Raw genomic sequence first — 15,344 nt, forward strand, 5'->3', positions numbered from 1 at the left:
TAGATAAAACAGCTGTAATACCTAATTATATATTCATTGGTAGTGTGTTTTCACAGGTAGGTCTGTTTTACAGGTATGCCTTTCTGCATGGCCATTTCATATCACCATGTTATTGATCTGACTTTCTAAAATTTGCTGATAATGGGAATTTTTATATTTCTTTTTTTTAAAGATTTATTTATTTATTTATACAAGCACTGGTTAGAGTCAGAAGCGCAGGAGGGTGAGAGAATTCACCAGAGCCAGAACAGGGAGCAGAACAGGCAGACAGACAAAGTACACTGCTGAGGGGAGCAGCGGGTGCGGCAGGAGAGGTCTGCATGCCATGTGGGATCCTCGCCAGCGGCCGGGGATTGAACCAGCCCTGCAGAGGCTGCAGGCAGCTTCGCAGCCCAGCGCTCAACCACCGCGCCACCAGGGGAGATCCTGATAATGGGAATTTTAAAGCAAATTTAAGTATTTGATTACCCATGTGTTAGAAGTACGGATGCATTCATACATACAAGTAAATGCATTCTGGTTCAACAACTGATTTAATGTTTAATGGGATAGAGACTTTAACAAAAAGCTCCATTTCAAACTGTCTTCTTCAGAAAAAAAGCATTTAGATGTCTCCAAGCCTCCCAGAGTTTCCCACAGGCACCAAGCATGTCATCTAGAAGTCCAGTTCTGGGTTAAGTGGAAGCCTATCTATGTCCATCAGCAAACTCAGTGGCAACCTCCCAGTTCCAGCCATCCTTTGTGACCTGCATTTAAAGAGAATAGCAAATAAAGTTCATATGCATAGTTAACTATTTAGGATGCTATTTTGTTAGCAAGATTCCCTATATGGTATTGTATATACTTAGATTTTATAATGTTCAGGTGGAAACCTTAAAGAAATCTCGTTTTATATTTTTTTAAAGATTTATTTATTTATGCATACAAGAGCTGGGGTACAGAGCTGGTGTTGGGGCTGAGAGGATTCACCAGAGACAGAGTGGGGAGCAGAACAGGCAGATTGAATGAGATACATTGCTGAGGGGAGCAGCGAGCAAGACAAGAGAGGTCTGCTGCACCATGTGGGTTGCTCCCTGGCTGGCCAGGGATTGAACTTGTGCTGCAGAGGCTGCAGATAGCTTCACAGTGCCGTGCTTAACCCCTTTTGCCACCAGGGAGACCCTTGTTTTACCTTTTTTTTTTTTTTTAAGATTTATTTATTCATGCATACAAGAATTGGGGTACAGGCCAGATGTGCGGGATGGTGAGAGGATTCACCAGAGACAGAGCGGGGAACAGAACAGGCTGACTGACTGAAACACTGCTGAGGGGAGCAGTGGGCGAGATAGTAGAGGTCTGCTGTGCCATGCGCCATGTGGGATTCTCACCAGCCGGCCGGGATCGAACCGGCACTACAGAGGCTGCAGACAGCTTCACAGCACTGCACTCAACTGCCTGCGCCATCCAGGGAGGCCCCTGTTTTATCTTTTGAAGAAGTAAAATGTGAACTTTTTGCCATTGGATGACTGGAATACTGTAGTTTGTGGTACCCAGGCCAGTGTCCTTGATTTTAACATAGCATCACATTGATATATTTATTCAGACTCAACAGAGGACATTGTTTCTATTAAAAATAAGTAGTAAATAATGGAAAAGTAAGATATTAGAAGCACTACAAGTGCCTCTTAATAGTATGTGTAAATATGTTGATGGGGATACAAACTTCACATATTCAGGGAACTGCAAACACAGATTCCACCTCACAAATGCACTGCTAGAAATTAAGATCAATCTATGGCAAAGGTATACCACTGGATATGTAAGAGGACAGTCACTGGATTATTTGTCTTGAGGTAGGAATGTGGGTTAAAACCATCAAATGTCAATGAATGGGTGTCAGTTTATGACATTCATGCAATACATTACCCTGGAAATGTTCGCTCATTTCCCAGCTGGATGCTGTTGATTGGCTTGGTCCAATCCTCTTCTGCCTAAATAATTGAAAAAAACAGGATCAAATTCCATTGGGTGATAAATCCTTTAGAGGTTTTTAGTATTGATTTTAGAACTAAACCTACTGGGGGTGGGATGGGGAGACACACACACCAGCATTCACTCCATTTCAGATAAAACCCTGACCTTTCATAGCCTTTTCTGGATGACTTGGAAGGAAGACATTTCGAAAGAACATTCAGTTCTTGGCAGTCTGTGTAGAAGAATCAATGATTTTGAGGACCCTGAGGAGCATTGCTGGTTTAGTAAAGGCATAATAACAAGTCAACAATCAAGCAAAATCTTTCTCCTCTGAACCATCACATTCTATGGTTTCTGAATATGGGGCAGGGCGGGTGGGAAAGACTTTGCTGGCTCCCTGGAAATGCGGCCTCCGGTGTCTCCATGTCAACATTTATGCCCTATTTGGAACCCAGGCCATTACTGCAGGATGTCCTAACATCCTGAGCTACCACTAACTACCTGGGTGAACTATTTTCCAACTTAGAATTTCAGTTTTTAAAATGGGTCAAATCCAGGGGGACTTGTTACTATTCATATTAAGTCAGTGAAAATACCACTCAGATTAAAGAGTGTCATTGTGTCCTCTTATTATGTCAGCCCGGTGGCCTGCCAGCAAGGGGATAGGGTGGCCCTCGTAGGAAAGAGCCTAAGATATAGAAGTGAGGTCCTGGGTTTGGCCACCTCTGGCCCTGCAGTCTCTGGAGTGGCTGGTTCTTTACCACCTCTGCTGCCCTCCCGGCCCTTCACTAGCTCTGCTTTTCCACCATCAGCTGGGTGGATGCACCTATAACACAGGGTGATGTTGGCACTCAGTGCGATCATAATCCAGAATTTGGTAAATTTTAAAAAGATGTGCATTATTTTTGCACTGTCCACATTGCATTCCTTTTTGTTGAATCCCACCTGTTTTGAGAACAAAGCTAGAGTGGAAGCAGCTGTTCAGCCATTTACCTTGAAAAGCCATCTCTCCTCCACCCCTACTCCCTTCTCCAGGCTGCTGGCTCTTACCGTCAATCTTCCTCCTCTGGACCCCAAGACCTCTGACACCTCAAGGAATCCTGGGGAGCCACCAGCTTCCTGACCTCAAGGAGGGCCTGTTTCCGCTCTGTGCCACTGTTGGGGGGAAAACAACAACAAAACTCAGTTGCTCACTTCCCTGGGGCTCTCTTGTTCCTGGAGGGCACCAAGCTGCTCTGTGAGCTCACCAGGTATTTGGAATGGATGCTTGGGACAGTTTGGAGAAGCTATTCCCTCCTTGTGGCTGGTGCAGAAAACACGGACACTTTGTGCATCCTGTGCTCCCTGGACTTCTGTGCTCCCTGGACATCTGAGCCCCAGGTCTGTGTGCCTCATGCTGCTGCCTGGCCCCCCTGTCAGTACATAGCCCCTGACCCATCTCCAGAACCTCACCCCTCTCCTGTGCACCACGGTCACTGGGCGGCTGCCCGTTGGAGGAAGGCTTATGGATAGTCTCAGTACTTAGTTGAGTGACTGGTTACTGCCATGCTGTTTACAGAGCGGTGCACAGAAGCAACAGATTCTTAAGACAAAGTTCAGTATCTGCCTAGCTGTGGCCCTCCTGCCTTGGCCGTGACCACAGGGAGAGGCTGGAGTCTTATCAGGTTCTGGAGCATGGAAAGAATTTTCCTGTGGTGCTATTGCATTGCTGTGGAAGCGGAGGTGCCAACCCCGTCCTGGGGGAGGTCTTCGGGTTGTGCTGGGGGATTGAGGGGCTGGACTGGAGGTCGTATTCCTTTGTTCTTGGTTGGCTATGAGGCTGGCCAATGCCAAAATTTGATTTCCTTCCTTCTGGCCTGACTCCTGGGGCTGAAGCAAACCAGAAACTATAGGACCCTTGATTTCAAGGGTTTTCTTCCTTGAAACATTGGGCTGCAGGTGGCAATCCTGGGAAAGGCTGTCCTTGTCCAGCACAGCCACAGGGGAGGGCTTCTCCAAGACGGCGTTGCCCTGCCCCTCCTGCTGTTTCCAGTGGAGTATGAGGTAAGTGGCCATGATGTAGTCAAACTTCCTTTCCGCTACAGAGCTGTGGATTTCGTCCTTCTCAAACCCCATGGTGACCATGGCTTCTGTCATGGCCGGGTCGTGGTGGTGGTAGGACAGCTCCCTGAAAGCCAGGAGCTCCCTTCTCATTTTAACCCAGGGGTGTGTGACGAGGTCTTCAATGCTGCTCCGGGCCTGGGGGTCCAGCACCAACATTTTCCTCAACAGGTCCTCACACTGCCCCGACAGGTAGGCGGGCACGTGGAAGCAGCCGCTGGTGACGCGCTGCCTGAGCTTCCAAAAGTTGTCCCCCACGAAGGGCAGCGCCCCAGTCACCATGAAGTAGAGGACGACGCCCAGGCTCCAGATGTCTGCGGCGGGGCCGTAGTGTCGGTGCAGGCGGTAGATCTCGGGGGCCGCGTACTCGGGGCTGCCGCAGCACGTGCTCAGCTCCTGGCCCTTGCACTGCACGCTCAGGCCGAAGTCCCCCAGCTTCACGTTCTCCTGCCGGTCCATTAAGATGTTCTCGGCCTTCAGGTCCCGGTGCACCACTCCTTTGCGGTGGCAGTAGCTTAAGGCAGAGAGAAGCTGCTCGAACATGCCTCGGGCCTCGCTTTCCGCCAGGCGCCCGTGGTGCTGCAGGTAGTCGTGCAGGTCCCCGCCTTCCATGTATTCCATCACCAGGATGAGCTGGCCCTTCGTATCCAGCACCTGGAAGAGCTGTACTATGTGTGGGTGGCTCAGAGCCTTCATGTTGCACACCTCCCTGGTCAGGGACTCTTTGCTCACCCACCAGGACTTGCGGATGACCTTCAAGGCCACCTCGGTCCCCGTGAGGCTGTGCCGGGCAAGCTTCACCTTGCCGTACGTGCCCTCCCCGAGGGTCCTGAGGATCTGGTAGTTTCGGATTACAATGTCCTTAGAACCAAAATTGCAGAACATAGTGACCCGGTGCCTGACTGCACTCACTATGATGCCCAGCAGCCTGGCTGTGCCAACCACCGCTGCACTAAATGTCAGCTGCTCCCAACTATGATTACTGCATTCACCAGTATTACCTGTGCTACCTGTGATAGGATGCTATGTTTATTAATATAATAACAAAAAATACTCACAAAGCTAACTAAACTACATGCAAACAATGCTAACAACTATACTAGCAACTAACTATACTAACTTTACTAACAACACTAACTGAAAACAGAAAAACTAAATGAAATCACAACCAAAAAAATTAAAAATGAGTCCCACAGGTCACCACGCAAAGCTTCCTGGCTCTTAAGGACATAGCCCCTGGTCCAGGCAGGGCTTATATAGGCTTTGTGGGGTCCATCACAATGCCTCCTTACGAGGTCAGAGCCAGAGGCAGACAATCAGTCAGAGATAAACCCCAGTGGCTTTTCAGGTTTTACAATGAAGCAGCTGCAAAGAGGTTTGTGTTAGAGATTGAAATTTACCCAATTAAATAAAATCTGTAGAATGCTTCAGAGGCCATTTCATTTCTAGTTAGAAAATCTGTCCTAGGTTTTGGCTTTTAAAGGTCTCTTATTACATTCACTTCCTTAAACTCTGATGGGTCTCAAAATCAACTGACATTTATGTACTATGTTCTGTGCATAAAACTTGACCATTCTTAACATCCTAACATTTAAAACTATCTAGGATATAGTTTTCCTCCTATTTTTGCCAATGAGATGAGCATGTTTATCAGCAACCTCACAAGGCCAAAGGGCAGTGGGCAGCTCTGGCAGACCAGTAGATGCTTTAATTCATGTTGTGTAGCTCCCCTCTTCCCCAGATCTATTAAATTTCTGTTTTACCTGCTGGTTCAAGTGCAGAGGCCCCTTCTCTCCCTGTCAAGAGTTGTAAGCCAGTAAGCACAACACAGTGTATGTAGCTATCCCAGTGTATTGCCTGCCATGGATGCACTGTGCTGTGTGTGGCACCCTCTAACCTGAGACAGACTGGGCTGGGGCCAGCTGTGGGTGGTCAGCTCCCACTGCAGGTTTCTTGTTTAGAAATATCCCCTTCTTGCATGAACTGGGAGAGTTTGTTGGCAAAGAACAGGTCCAGGTGCTGTGACCCTGAGCCCGCCAGGGATCCCACTTGCTGTGGGATCTTAGAAATGGTGGGTACATGTGAACAGTGGGGGAGGGGGTTTCCTGTAGCTACTTGGGCTGCAGACTTCCCTTTCACCCCTCCAGGCCTACTCTGTTCATTCATTCACCAGTATCAGCTGAGTACTGTGTCTCACCTGAGCAACCACAGTCAGGTCCCTGGAAATGCAGCCAGAGTCCCAAAAACTCAGAATCATAGGCTTAGGGGGTGTTGGGACTGAAAAGCCAGAGCTGGAAGAGTGTTGCTCCATCTGCCGCAGTTCACAGATATGGAGAATGAAGGGTGGTGGTTTGTCTCAGTGAAGGAGGATGCACAGGAGGGGTTTCCCACTGGGTCTGTCTCCCTCTGAAGAACCTGATCTTTCAGGAGATTTTGATGGGTTCTACTGCTCCCTCCTACAAATACTCTCCTCACTTGTTTTCTGAGCTACCACACAGAGCTGTGTTTCTGGCCGTTTCTTCTGTTTCATTTGCTGATTCCAATTCTTTCAAACATGCTTGAATGTCTCCTCCTTTTTTTCCTTTTCTTTTTTGTCCCTTTTTAAAAAAAAAAGATTTATTTACTTATGCATACAAGAGCTGGGGTGCAGGCCAGAGGTGCAGGGGTTGTGGTGGTGGTAAGAGGATTCACCAGAGGCAAAGTGGGGAGCAGAACAGGCCAATTAACTGAAATACACTGCTGTGGGGAGCAGTGGGCCAGACAGGAGAGGTCTGCTGCACCATGTGGGTTGCTCCCTGGCTGGGGATCGAACTCGTGCTGCAGTGGCTGCAGATAGCTTCATAGTAAAAAGACAACCCCTTGCACCATCAGTGAGGCCTTCTTTGTTCTGCTTAACAGAACTAATACTTTCTATGGCTTTGAACATCATATGTAGATTGATGATTCCAAAATGTCTAATTCTGGCCCAAAGCTCCCTAGAACCCTAGAACTAGAGGACTGTTGCCTCGTCATCACCTCCACTTGGATGTTTCAGTGATCTCAAGTATTACATGGCCACAATGAAACCACAGACTTGCACTCCCACCATCTCCTCCCAGCCTACACCCCCATCTCATTGTACCCCAACTTCTTCCTTGGTTACTTTCTTCCTCATCTCCCATATTCAACTCATCATTACGTTTTGGCTACATTTCAAAAGCCTACCAGCAATTCCTTAGTCTCCACAACTCCCCCAAAAGCCTACCTGGGTCATGACTGTGGTTTCCTAGATGGTTACTTCCTTCCTTCCTTAAGCATCTAGCATCCCACAAATAGTCAAAGAGTGAAAGGAAAATCAGATCATTTATTTTGCTGCTGAAAACCTTCCCATGATCTTGCTATGCTTTGAATTAAACCTAAATCCCTTCTTAAAGTCTTCACTGCCCTCTCTGGTCTGAGCCCTCCCCACCCTAGCCTCATCTTCCCATCTCCTACCAACCTGGGTCAGCTGCCCTTCTTTCTGCCACATTCTATTTCCACGTAGGGCCTTTGCTCTTATTCTTGCAGAATCCCTCCTCCCCCTGTATCTTCCCTTAACCCTCACTCTGACCTTGCTTTGGTCCCAACTCATGTGTCACTTCTGATAGAGTCCAGGCTAATGCTGCTCATATGGTTTTGAACCACGTTCTCTTCTACCTTCTCAGGAGCACCTGCACCTAAAAACATAATAATATGTCTTCAGAATTTCGCTCTAGAATGGAATTTCACACCTGTGTCCTGAGCTCCTGAAACAGTTTGGCCGTATGGGAGGAATGCTGTTTGTTGGCTGACTAAAACCATTCCTAAGACAAAAACATTCAATAAAGCAGTACATTTTGAATGTCCCATTTACACATTACATATGAACTTTTCCTCATTCCCTGTCAGGAAATAGATTCAAGCTATTTTGATTAGGGAAACTTTAATTTGTTTAAAGCAGTATTTCAAAGTGCTTCAAATTATAAATGTCATGTGTCATCTATGTCATAAAAGTTTACATCATCAGCCACATTTGAATTTCAAATGTTCTGTTATTATGTAACAGTTTGTTGCATGAGTGTATGTAACTGGGGAAAGCAGTGAGGGATTCAACATCAAACATAGTTTCAAGATTTTAACTGATTGTCCCTTAAAGGGAGGTAATTTTTTTTGCTTTCATTTTAACCTGTTGGCTTATTGTTTAAAATTGCCTCAAGGTCCAAATCAGTAGTAATATGTTTGTCTAAATTACAAGGGAAAAAATAAAATGAGCCAAAATAAAGAACACATTTGGTAATTTATTTTAGGCACAAACTAAATTCTTAAATTGCCCATTACTTGGGTTTATCTGTAATTCTAGTCCTGCTCATACAATTTCAGGGGATGACTCTTTGACCAAAACACAGTTAGCAGTTTCTAAAGACTTCATGTTTATTAGACCATCCAACTCTTTGCCCTTGTATATTAAGCGAATGACAGGCTTTCAGTTTTAAGGAGGTGAGGTTCCATGAAACCAGGAGAAAAAGTCAAGGAGAGGCCACGTGAGGGTGGGGAAGGGGTGTGTGGCAACAAGTAGCCAGACTAACTTGGATTCAAGGAGGCACACTGGGGCCTGAGTGAACAAGGGTATCACATAGATGGATGTCAATGGATATTTCCAGCAAAATTTTGGTAACCCTTCTCCCCATCCTCTTTTCCTTGCCCTGTCTCCAGGATTGAGCACTTTCTGGCATTTTCCAAATATTCTCTCAGGCTAGCCTCACTCAAACATTTGTGTGCTAAATAAACATCTTTCTCTTTCAGATTTGATCTGCTGAGGCTGTTTCCAACTTTGGACTCCAAATTATTGACGGGAGCCCATACATCCCTCAGAAAGAATCCTTTCAGAGTTGTTTGGCCCCCAAATAATAGGGAATGCATTTTGTCTGTGTCTTTTTTCCCCATCCACTCCAGACTTGTCTGGTCTGATCCAGGGATCTGTTCACGTGGCTGTTGACCAGCCCACCAGCCTATCACCACTTGACTGTAAATGCAGTGATTCCTCTTTGCCCAGGTTATGCTATAACTTGGGGAAAAAACAGGGAAGAGGCTGTACTGAGAGTGGCACATAGGGGGTGATTCAAGGAGAGGCTCTGCTCCACTCATTGGTTAGTTTTCATCTTCCAAAAGCCTTTGTGTATTTAGTCTTTGATTCACTGATCAGGGCCTAAAATATAGAAACTGTTTGATTGGATTTGGAATACCTTCTATTTCTGTATTTTACCTCAGAAGGCCTGAATTGTATGGAAAAGCTAATTCTTTAAGGGATTGCGCAAATATCTGCCTTCCAGTTGGCCTTTCACTCCACAAAGGAAAAGTAGAAAATGACTGACTATCCTGAGTTCTAGAGAGCAAGTTTGAGTGAGGAGAAAGAATCCCATAATATAGACTCTGCACTTGCAGACCAGCCTCTGAAATGTTCACTCCACTGTCTTTTCAAAGCACAGTTGTCCTTTTAAATGAAGCCTAACTTTTAAAATTTGGAATATTTCATACAAACATCTGGGTTTCTGTTATTTCTCTTAAAAAGAAACCACTACTATTCAAGTATTTCCATGTAGTCACAATTAAATTTTAAGTGTTAAAATGTCAAAGCTGATTATCTCATCTCATCCTTAACAGAGGGCATGTGGCAAATTTGAATGTACAAGTACTGATTTTTAATAGGTTTAGCAAGCATTTAATAGGTTAATAAGCATTTAAACACCCAGCTGTGAGATCACGGCTAATAGACCTAATCTGACATCTTTATCATGTTGCCCCACTCCCCCCAGCAAAACTTTCAGATGATCACTCACTTCGTTACTTTTTTTGTAACACTTGATTTTCTAAACACTCTGACTGGAATTAGATGACATTGTGTTCTGTGTCCTTACCTAATCCTCAAAGTTCTCTCTGGTGCTCTGCTCCAAAAATATGAGGAGCTGTGTTACTCATGTCGTCTGACAAAAGTCCGGGCATGGGGCAGATTTCTGAAAAATCAGGAATCTCATTAGCTGACTCCAAGATTCTCCTCATTTGTTTATGGCTAGTTTCTACCATTGCTAAAATACGCATTTAAAAGTAAAACTGCAAATACTGATCAATCACTGAATAACCAAATTGATGACAAATGGCACTGCATGATACAAATATTACATTTTTCATAAAATTAGTAGTTCTCTGCCAAAAAGGCAGCAATTCAACATTTGGCTTTACATTAACCAGTGAAATAACTTCTGGAAACAATAGGTTGTAAACATCTATCGGCCAAGTCCTTGATACAGAGATGTGGTCTCTTGAGGCAAGAGCTAATTGGAGAAAGAAATTCCTTTACTTTAAAGTTAAAGATAACAGTTGGGTGGCAGAGGCGAGCCATGCTCCAAGTATAAGAAGATTCCTGATAAACCAGGAGATGCCATAGTTAACTCCTGCTAAATTCTTCCTGTTTGTTTAGGGCTAATTCCCTAGGATGTGACAATTGGTATGATAGCTGTTAGAGTATGCATTCAAGAATAAGTCAACAGCAATTTGTGAATGGTTGAGCTAGTTAGTAATCACAGCACAAATAACGCACTCAAAAATGGTCATTGTTACAACTACTGATATGTCACATATTGACCATTTTTTTGAGGATCAAAGGCTATAACCATCTCCTGCTTTTGCCCCTGATAAAATATTTGTAGTTCCTTAAAACAACAACCAGCAACCTTATGGAAGAAGAGATTGCCCTTTGATCTTATAGTTAAATACTGAAACTAGACTGACTAGATAAGTAGAGGAGTGAATAGGTAGAAAACTCTTTGTTTAGATTAGACTTCCTCCCCTAATTGAGAGTTGGGGGCTAGGGAAGAGTCAGTGCGGCTTGCCTGGCATTAATGCCCTCCAGGCCTTTGGTTCCTTAATATCAAATCAATATTAAAACAATATACTATAGATGATGATTTCTATATAAAAGCCTTCTGTTTTTTACTTTAATCAATTAGTTATATGTTAGTCTAAACTTTATAGGTTAGTTAGAAATAATCTCTTTGTCTCCCTTCCCCCAGGTAACTTCCTGCCCTTTGTTTTCCTCCAGCCCATAGTTAATCATTCACCATGGCAAACTTAGAAATGTTAGTTGTAGACACATAGGCTTTTTGGTAGTAATAAAATAACTGTTAGATTGTTTAAGGTAAATAACTATTTTAAAAACATTTGTTTAGCAACTGTGCCTTCTTTAAGACAAAGAATAATAAATGTTACACCTCTGCCGGAAGGCAAACAGACCCTTGGCGGCTCCTGAAAAAGAACATGTGATGGGGCCTCCCCGGTGGCGCAGCGGTTGAGCGCTGGGTTGCCAAGCTGCCAGCGACCTCTGCGGCGCCGGTTCCATCCCCAGCTGCTCCCAGGCCACCGGCGGAGGGTCCCACATGGCGCGTGGACCTCTCCTGCCGCCCGCTGCTTCCCTCAGCAGTGTACTTCGGTCCCTCTGCCTGCTCTGCTCCCCGCTCTGGCTCTGGTGAATTCTCTCACCCTCCCGCGCTTCTGACTGTACCCAGTGCTTGTATAAACAAAACAAACAAACAAACAAACAAATAAATAAATAAAAAACATGCCTCTATTAAAAAAAAAGAACATGTGATGATTATTATCTTCCTACCTTATGCTTGTGTACTCAGGATATGCTTACTATAAATAAAGGACTGCTGAGACCCTCAGTAGGATGATGTCAGCACCCTGATCAAGTGTCTGCGTCTCCTCATGCTCCCTTCCCCCTCCCTTACCATTTTCTCTACAATTGCACCTACGACACCTTCCCATCCTTCAGGAACCCCTGACACCCAGACTGCTGCCGCTGGTTCGCAACACAAAAAGTTCCAGCAGATTTTGTTTTGGTTTCCTGAACTATCTTAAAACACACTTCAACACCTCCTTGCCCGCAGTGTTCTGTTAAGAGGAGCTCATTCATCCTCTCCCCATGCCCCATCCACTTCAAAGACTCCTTTGTATGTGCAGTTTTTAAGTTACATATTTTTCTCTTTTCACCAGAATATTAAAATCTTTTATTTACATGAGCACTATAGCTCTGTTGATGATGGAATTTACTTTTTTAGGAAGGCGATTGTTTTTTTTTTTTAGATAAAGGATATTTATTTATTTATTCATATTTTTATATTCCCCATACAATTACACCTCCCTTATATTGACCCTAATCCCTCCTTCCCCCCCCCCCACAGTGTGTCTCTGGCTTATAATTGCTTATTGATTTTGATTTTGATTTATTATAATTAGTTTTTTTCCTGGTCCCTTATTTAGGATTCCTGGAATAAGTGAGACCATCCGGTATTTTTCTTTTTCTTTCTGGCTTATTTCGCTGAGCATGACCCCTTCCAGCTCCATCCATGTTGCTGCAAACTGCATGTGTTTATCTTTTTTGATTGCTGAGTAATATTCCATGGTGTATATGTACCACATCTTCTTGATCCAGTCATCTATTTCTTGGGCATTTGGGCTGTTTCCAAAGTTTATCTATTGTAAATAGTGCTGCTGTAAACATAGGGGTGCAGGTGCCCTTTTGAATTAATGATTCTGTGTCCTTTGGGTAAATACCTAAGAGTGGAATTGCTGGATTATATGGAAGCTCTATCTTTAGTAGGCTGAGGAATCTCGACACAGCATCCTACCAAAAGCAATTTACAAATTCAGTGCTATTCCAATTAAAATTTCAATGTCATTCTTCAAAGAGATAAAAAAAACATTGATGAAATTCATATGGAGCCACCAAAACCCCCAAATAGTCAAAACCCTACTGAAAAATAAAGGTAATGGAGGCATCACTCTCCCAGATTTCAAACTATACTACAAAGCCATAATAATCAAAACGGCATGGTATTGAAACAAGAGCACACATACGGACCAATGGGACCAAACAGAAAACCCAGAAATAAACCCACAGATTTATGGTCAACTAATCTTTGACAAATGAGCAAAGAATATGCACTGGTGCAAAGAAAGTTTGTTCAATAAATGGTGCTGGGAAAACTGGGCCACTACATGCAGAAGGATGAAACTTGACTACTACCTCACACCATGCACAAAAACCAACTCAAAATGGATTAAAGAACTAGACATAAGACCTGAAACCATAAAATACATAGAAGAAAACAGGCAAAACACTACATGACATACCCCTTAAAGACATCTTTACAGACACATCGCCCAAACCAGTGACAGTGAAGGCAAAGATAAACAGCTGGGACTACATCAAATTAAAGAGCTTCTGCACAGCAAAAAAGACAGTAACCAAAACAAAGAGAAACCCCACCAACTGGGAGAACATTTTTGCACACAACACTAATGATAACAAAAATCTACAAAGAGCTGATGAGATTCAACAAAAACAAAGAAAATAGTTCAGTCAAAAAATGGGCAGAAGAACTAAAAAAACTTCTCCAAAGAGGAAATGCAGGGGCAAAAGCGAAAAAAAGCTGCAAAGGCAAAGTGAAACAAAAACAAGCAACAAACAAAATAAACATGCTCTATAAAGAGGAAATGCAAATGGCCAACAGGCATATGAAAAAATGTTCAACATCACTTGTAATCAGGGAAAATGCAAATCAAAACTACAATGAGATACCACTTACACCAGTGAGAATGGCACATATTAAAAAAACTAGCAACAACAAATGTTGGCGAGGATGTGGAGAAAAAGGAACTCTCCTGCACTGCTGGTGGGAGTGCAAACTGGTCCAACCACTATGGAAAGCAATTTTTAAAAAAGACTTATTTATTTATGCATACAAGAACTGGATACAGGCCAGAGATGTGAGCAGGTGAGCGCATTCACCAGAGACAGAGTGGGGAGCAGAACAGGCAGACTGACTGAAATACACTGCTGAGTGGAGCAGCGGGCGAGACAGGAGCGGTCTGCTGCACCATGTGGGTAGCTCCCTGGCGGCCTGGGGATCAAACCTTGCCACAGAGGCTGCAGATAGTGTCATAGTGCTGGGCTTAACCCCTTGTGCCACTAGGGAGGCCTAGTAGTTGTTTTTGTTGTTATTATTAGTTGACTTGTTATTGGAGACAGTTTTGAAGCTGGTGTATGCTGTTATTGTGATTACAGCTGCTGCTGCTTTTCACCCTGGTAATCCTTCAACTGCCATGACTTCTTGTCTTGAGAAGACATAAAAAGGAATTTGCAGACTTTTTAGATAAGTAAGCAGAAAAATGCAAACACTGTTCAAGAAAGTAAAGTTTATTTGAAGCCTAAGCGGAGTCTGGGCCTCAGGGAATATAGACCTTCTTTCCCTAATTATTCTAAAGCCCCCTCAGTCTCTTTGTGATTGGTTAGTTCTCTGTGGTCTCACTCACTCTGCTGTAATGTCTCTGTACCCAAAATTAAGTCTCTGTGTCCCAGCCCTTACCTTAGAGCCCTTTTTCTTTATCGCCCTTGTCCAGGAACATCTGCTGTACCTGGTCCTAGGGTGTTTGAGTTACCTCTTTGGAATTTGTTGCCCTGATCTCTGGAGCTTCCCTTATTCCTTTTGTTGCCCTTATCTCATAAGTCTCTTTAACTCTCCTGAAGTCCTTGAAGCTGCCTAATTAATCCTAACTTGCCCTAGGACTCACTATCCTAGCTATTGGTAATTTTTGGTGTTTGAGTAATAATTACATAGCTTTTTTTGTTACTTAGAAAATTTCCTCATTAAAGAAAACAGCTAACATAGTTTTCTTCATTTTTTTAATTTTTAATTTTTTTAAACAGTATTTTCTTCCCTCCACTCCCTCAGGTTGAGTCCCCATAGAATTTCCTTCCCCAAGGCACCCATGCACCATCACCACAGTCTCCTGTGCTCCTCCCTTTCCCCTCTGAGCCCTCTCCCTCCTCCTCCCCTGCAGGATGTCTCTGATTTGTAATTGTATGTTTTTGCTTTGTTGTGTTTTGTACTGTTATTATTATTTTTTTTTTACACTGATGTCTTATTTGGCTCCCCTTTATTCCTGCTATAAGTGAAACCATCCGATATTTTTCTTTTTCCTTCTGGCTTATTTCACTGAGCATAATTCCTTCTAGCTCCATCCATGTTGCTTCGAATGGCATGAGTTTATCTTTTTTGATTGCTGAATAATATTCCATTGTGTATATATGCCACATCTTCTTGATCCAGTCATCTATTTTTGGGCATTTCGGTTGTTTCCTGGTTTTACCTATTGTAAATGATGCTGCAATAAACATAGGAGTACAGATGTTCTTTTGAATCAATGTTTTTGTGTCCTTTGGGTAGATCCCTAGG

At 43.7% G+C, this 15,344-nt stretch overlaps 1 protein-coding gene and 1 long non-coding RNA gene across 6 annotated transcripts; both read right to left on the bottom strand.

The window, feature by feature from the left end:
- Positions 1-439: 439 nt before the first annotated feature.
- Positions 440-5,197, bottom strand: LOC119253813 (serine/threonine-protein kinase MARK2-like). Of its 5 annotated transcripts, none has more exons than XM_037521089.2 (5): positions 3,406-5,197; positions 3,004-3,108; positions 2,119-2,216; positions 1,906-1,970; positions 440-746 (listed from the first exon to the last, which is right to left on the bottom strand). In XM_037521089.2, the coding sequence occupies exon 1, from the start codon at positions 4,936-4,938 to the stop codon at positions 3,475-3,477; it is 1,464 nt and encodes a 487-aa protein (XP_037376986.1). In that variant the 5' UTR covers positions 4,939-5,197; the 3' UTR covers positions 440-746; positions 1,906-1,970; positions 2,119-2,216; positions 3,004-3,108; positions 3,406-3,474. The 5 variants fall into 5 exon arrangements, with proteins under 5 accessions (XP_037376986.1, XP_037376988.1, XP_037376985.1 ...); XM_037521091.2 differs by having other exon boundaries at positions 2,119-2,185; positions 3,201-5,197; XM_037521088.2 differs by having other exon boundaries at positions 3,201-5,197.
- Positions 5,198-6,520: 1,323 nt separating this feature from the next.
- Positions 6,521-7,760, bottom strand: LOC129146507 (uncharacterized). The gene is made up of 3 exons (XR_008553348.1): positions 7,643-7,760; positions 7,298-7,350; positions 6,521-6,650 (listed from the first exon to the last, which is right to left on the bottom strand). It is a non-coding gene; the product is annotated as an uncharacterized LOC129146507 (long non-coding RNA).
- Positions 7,761-15,344: the final 7,584 nt, after the last annotated feature.

This window comes from Talpa occidentalis, unplaced genomic scaffold, assembly GCF_014898055.3.
Source record: "Talpa occidentalis isolate TD23 unplaced genomic scaffold, MPIMG_talOcc4v2.1 talOcc4.20, whole genome shotgun sequence".
NCBI lineage: Eukaryota > Metazoa > Chordata > Mammalia > Eulipotyphla > Talpidae > Talpa > Talpa occidentalis.

Coding starts and splice junctions, on each gene's coding strand:
- LOC119253813 (XM_037521089.2), bottom strand. CDS start 4,938: ATGTTCTGCAATTTTGGTTCTAAGGACATTGTAATCCGAAACTACCAG.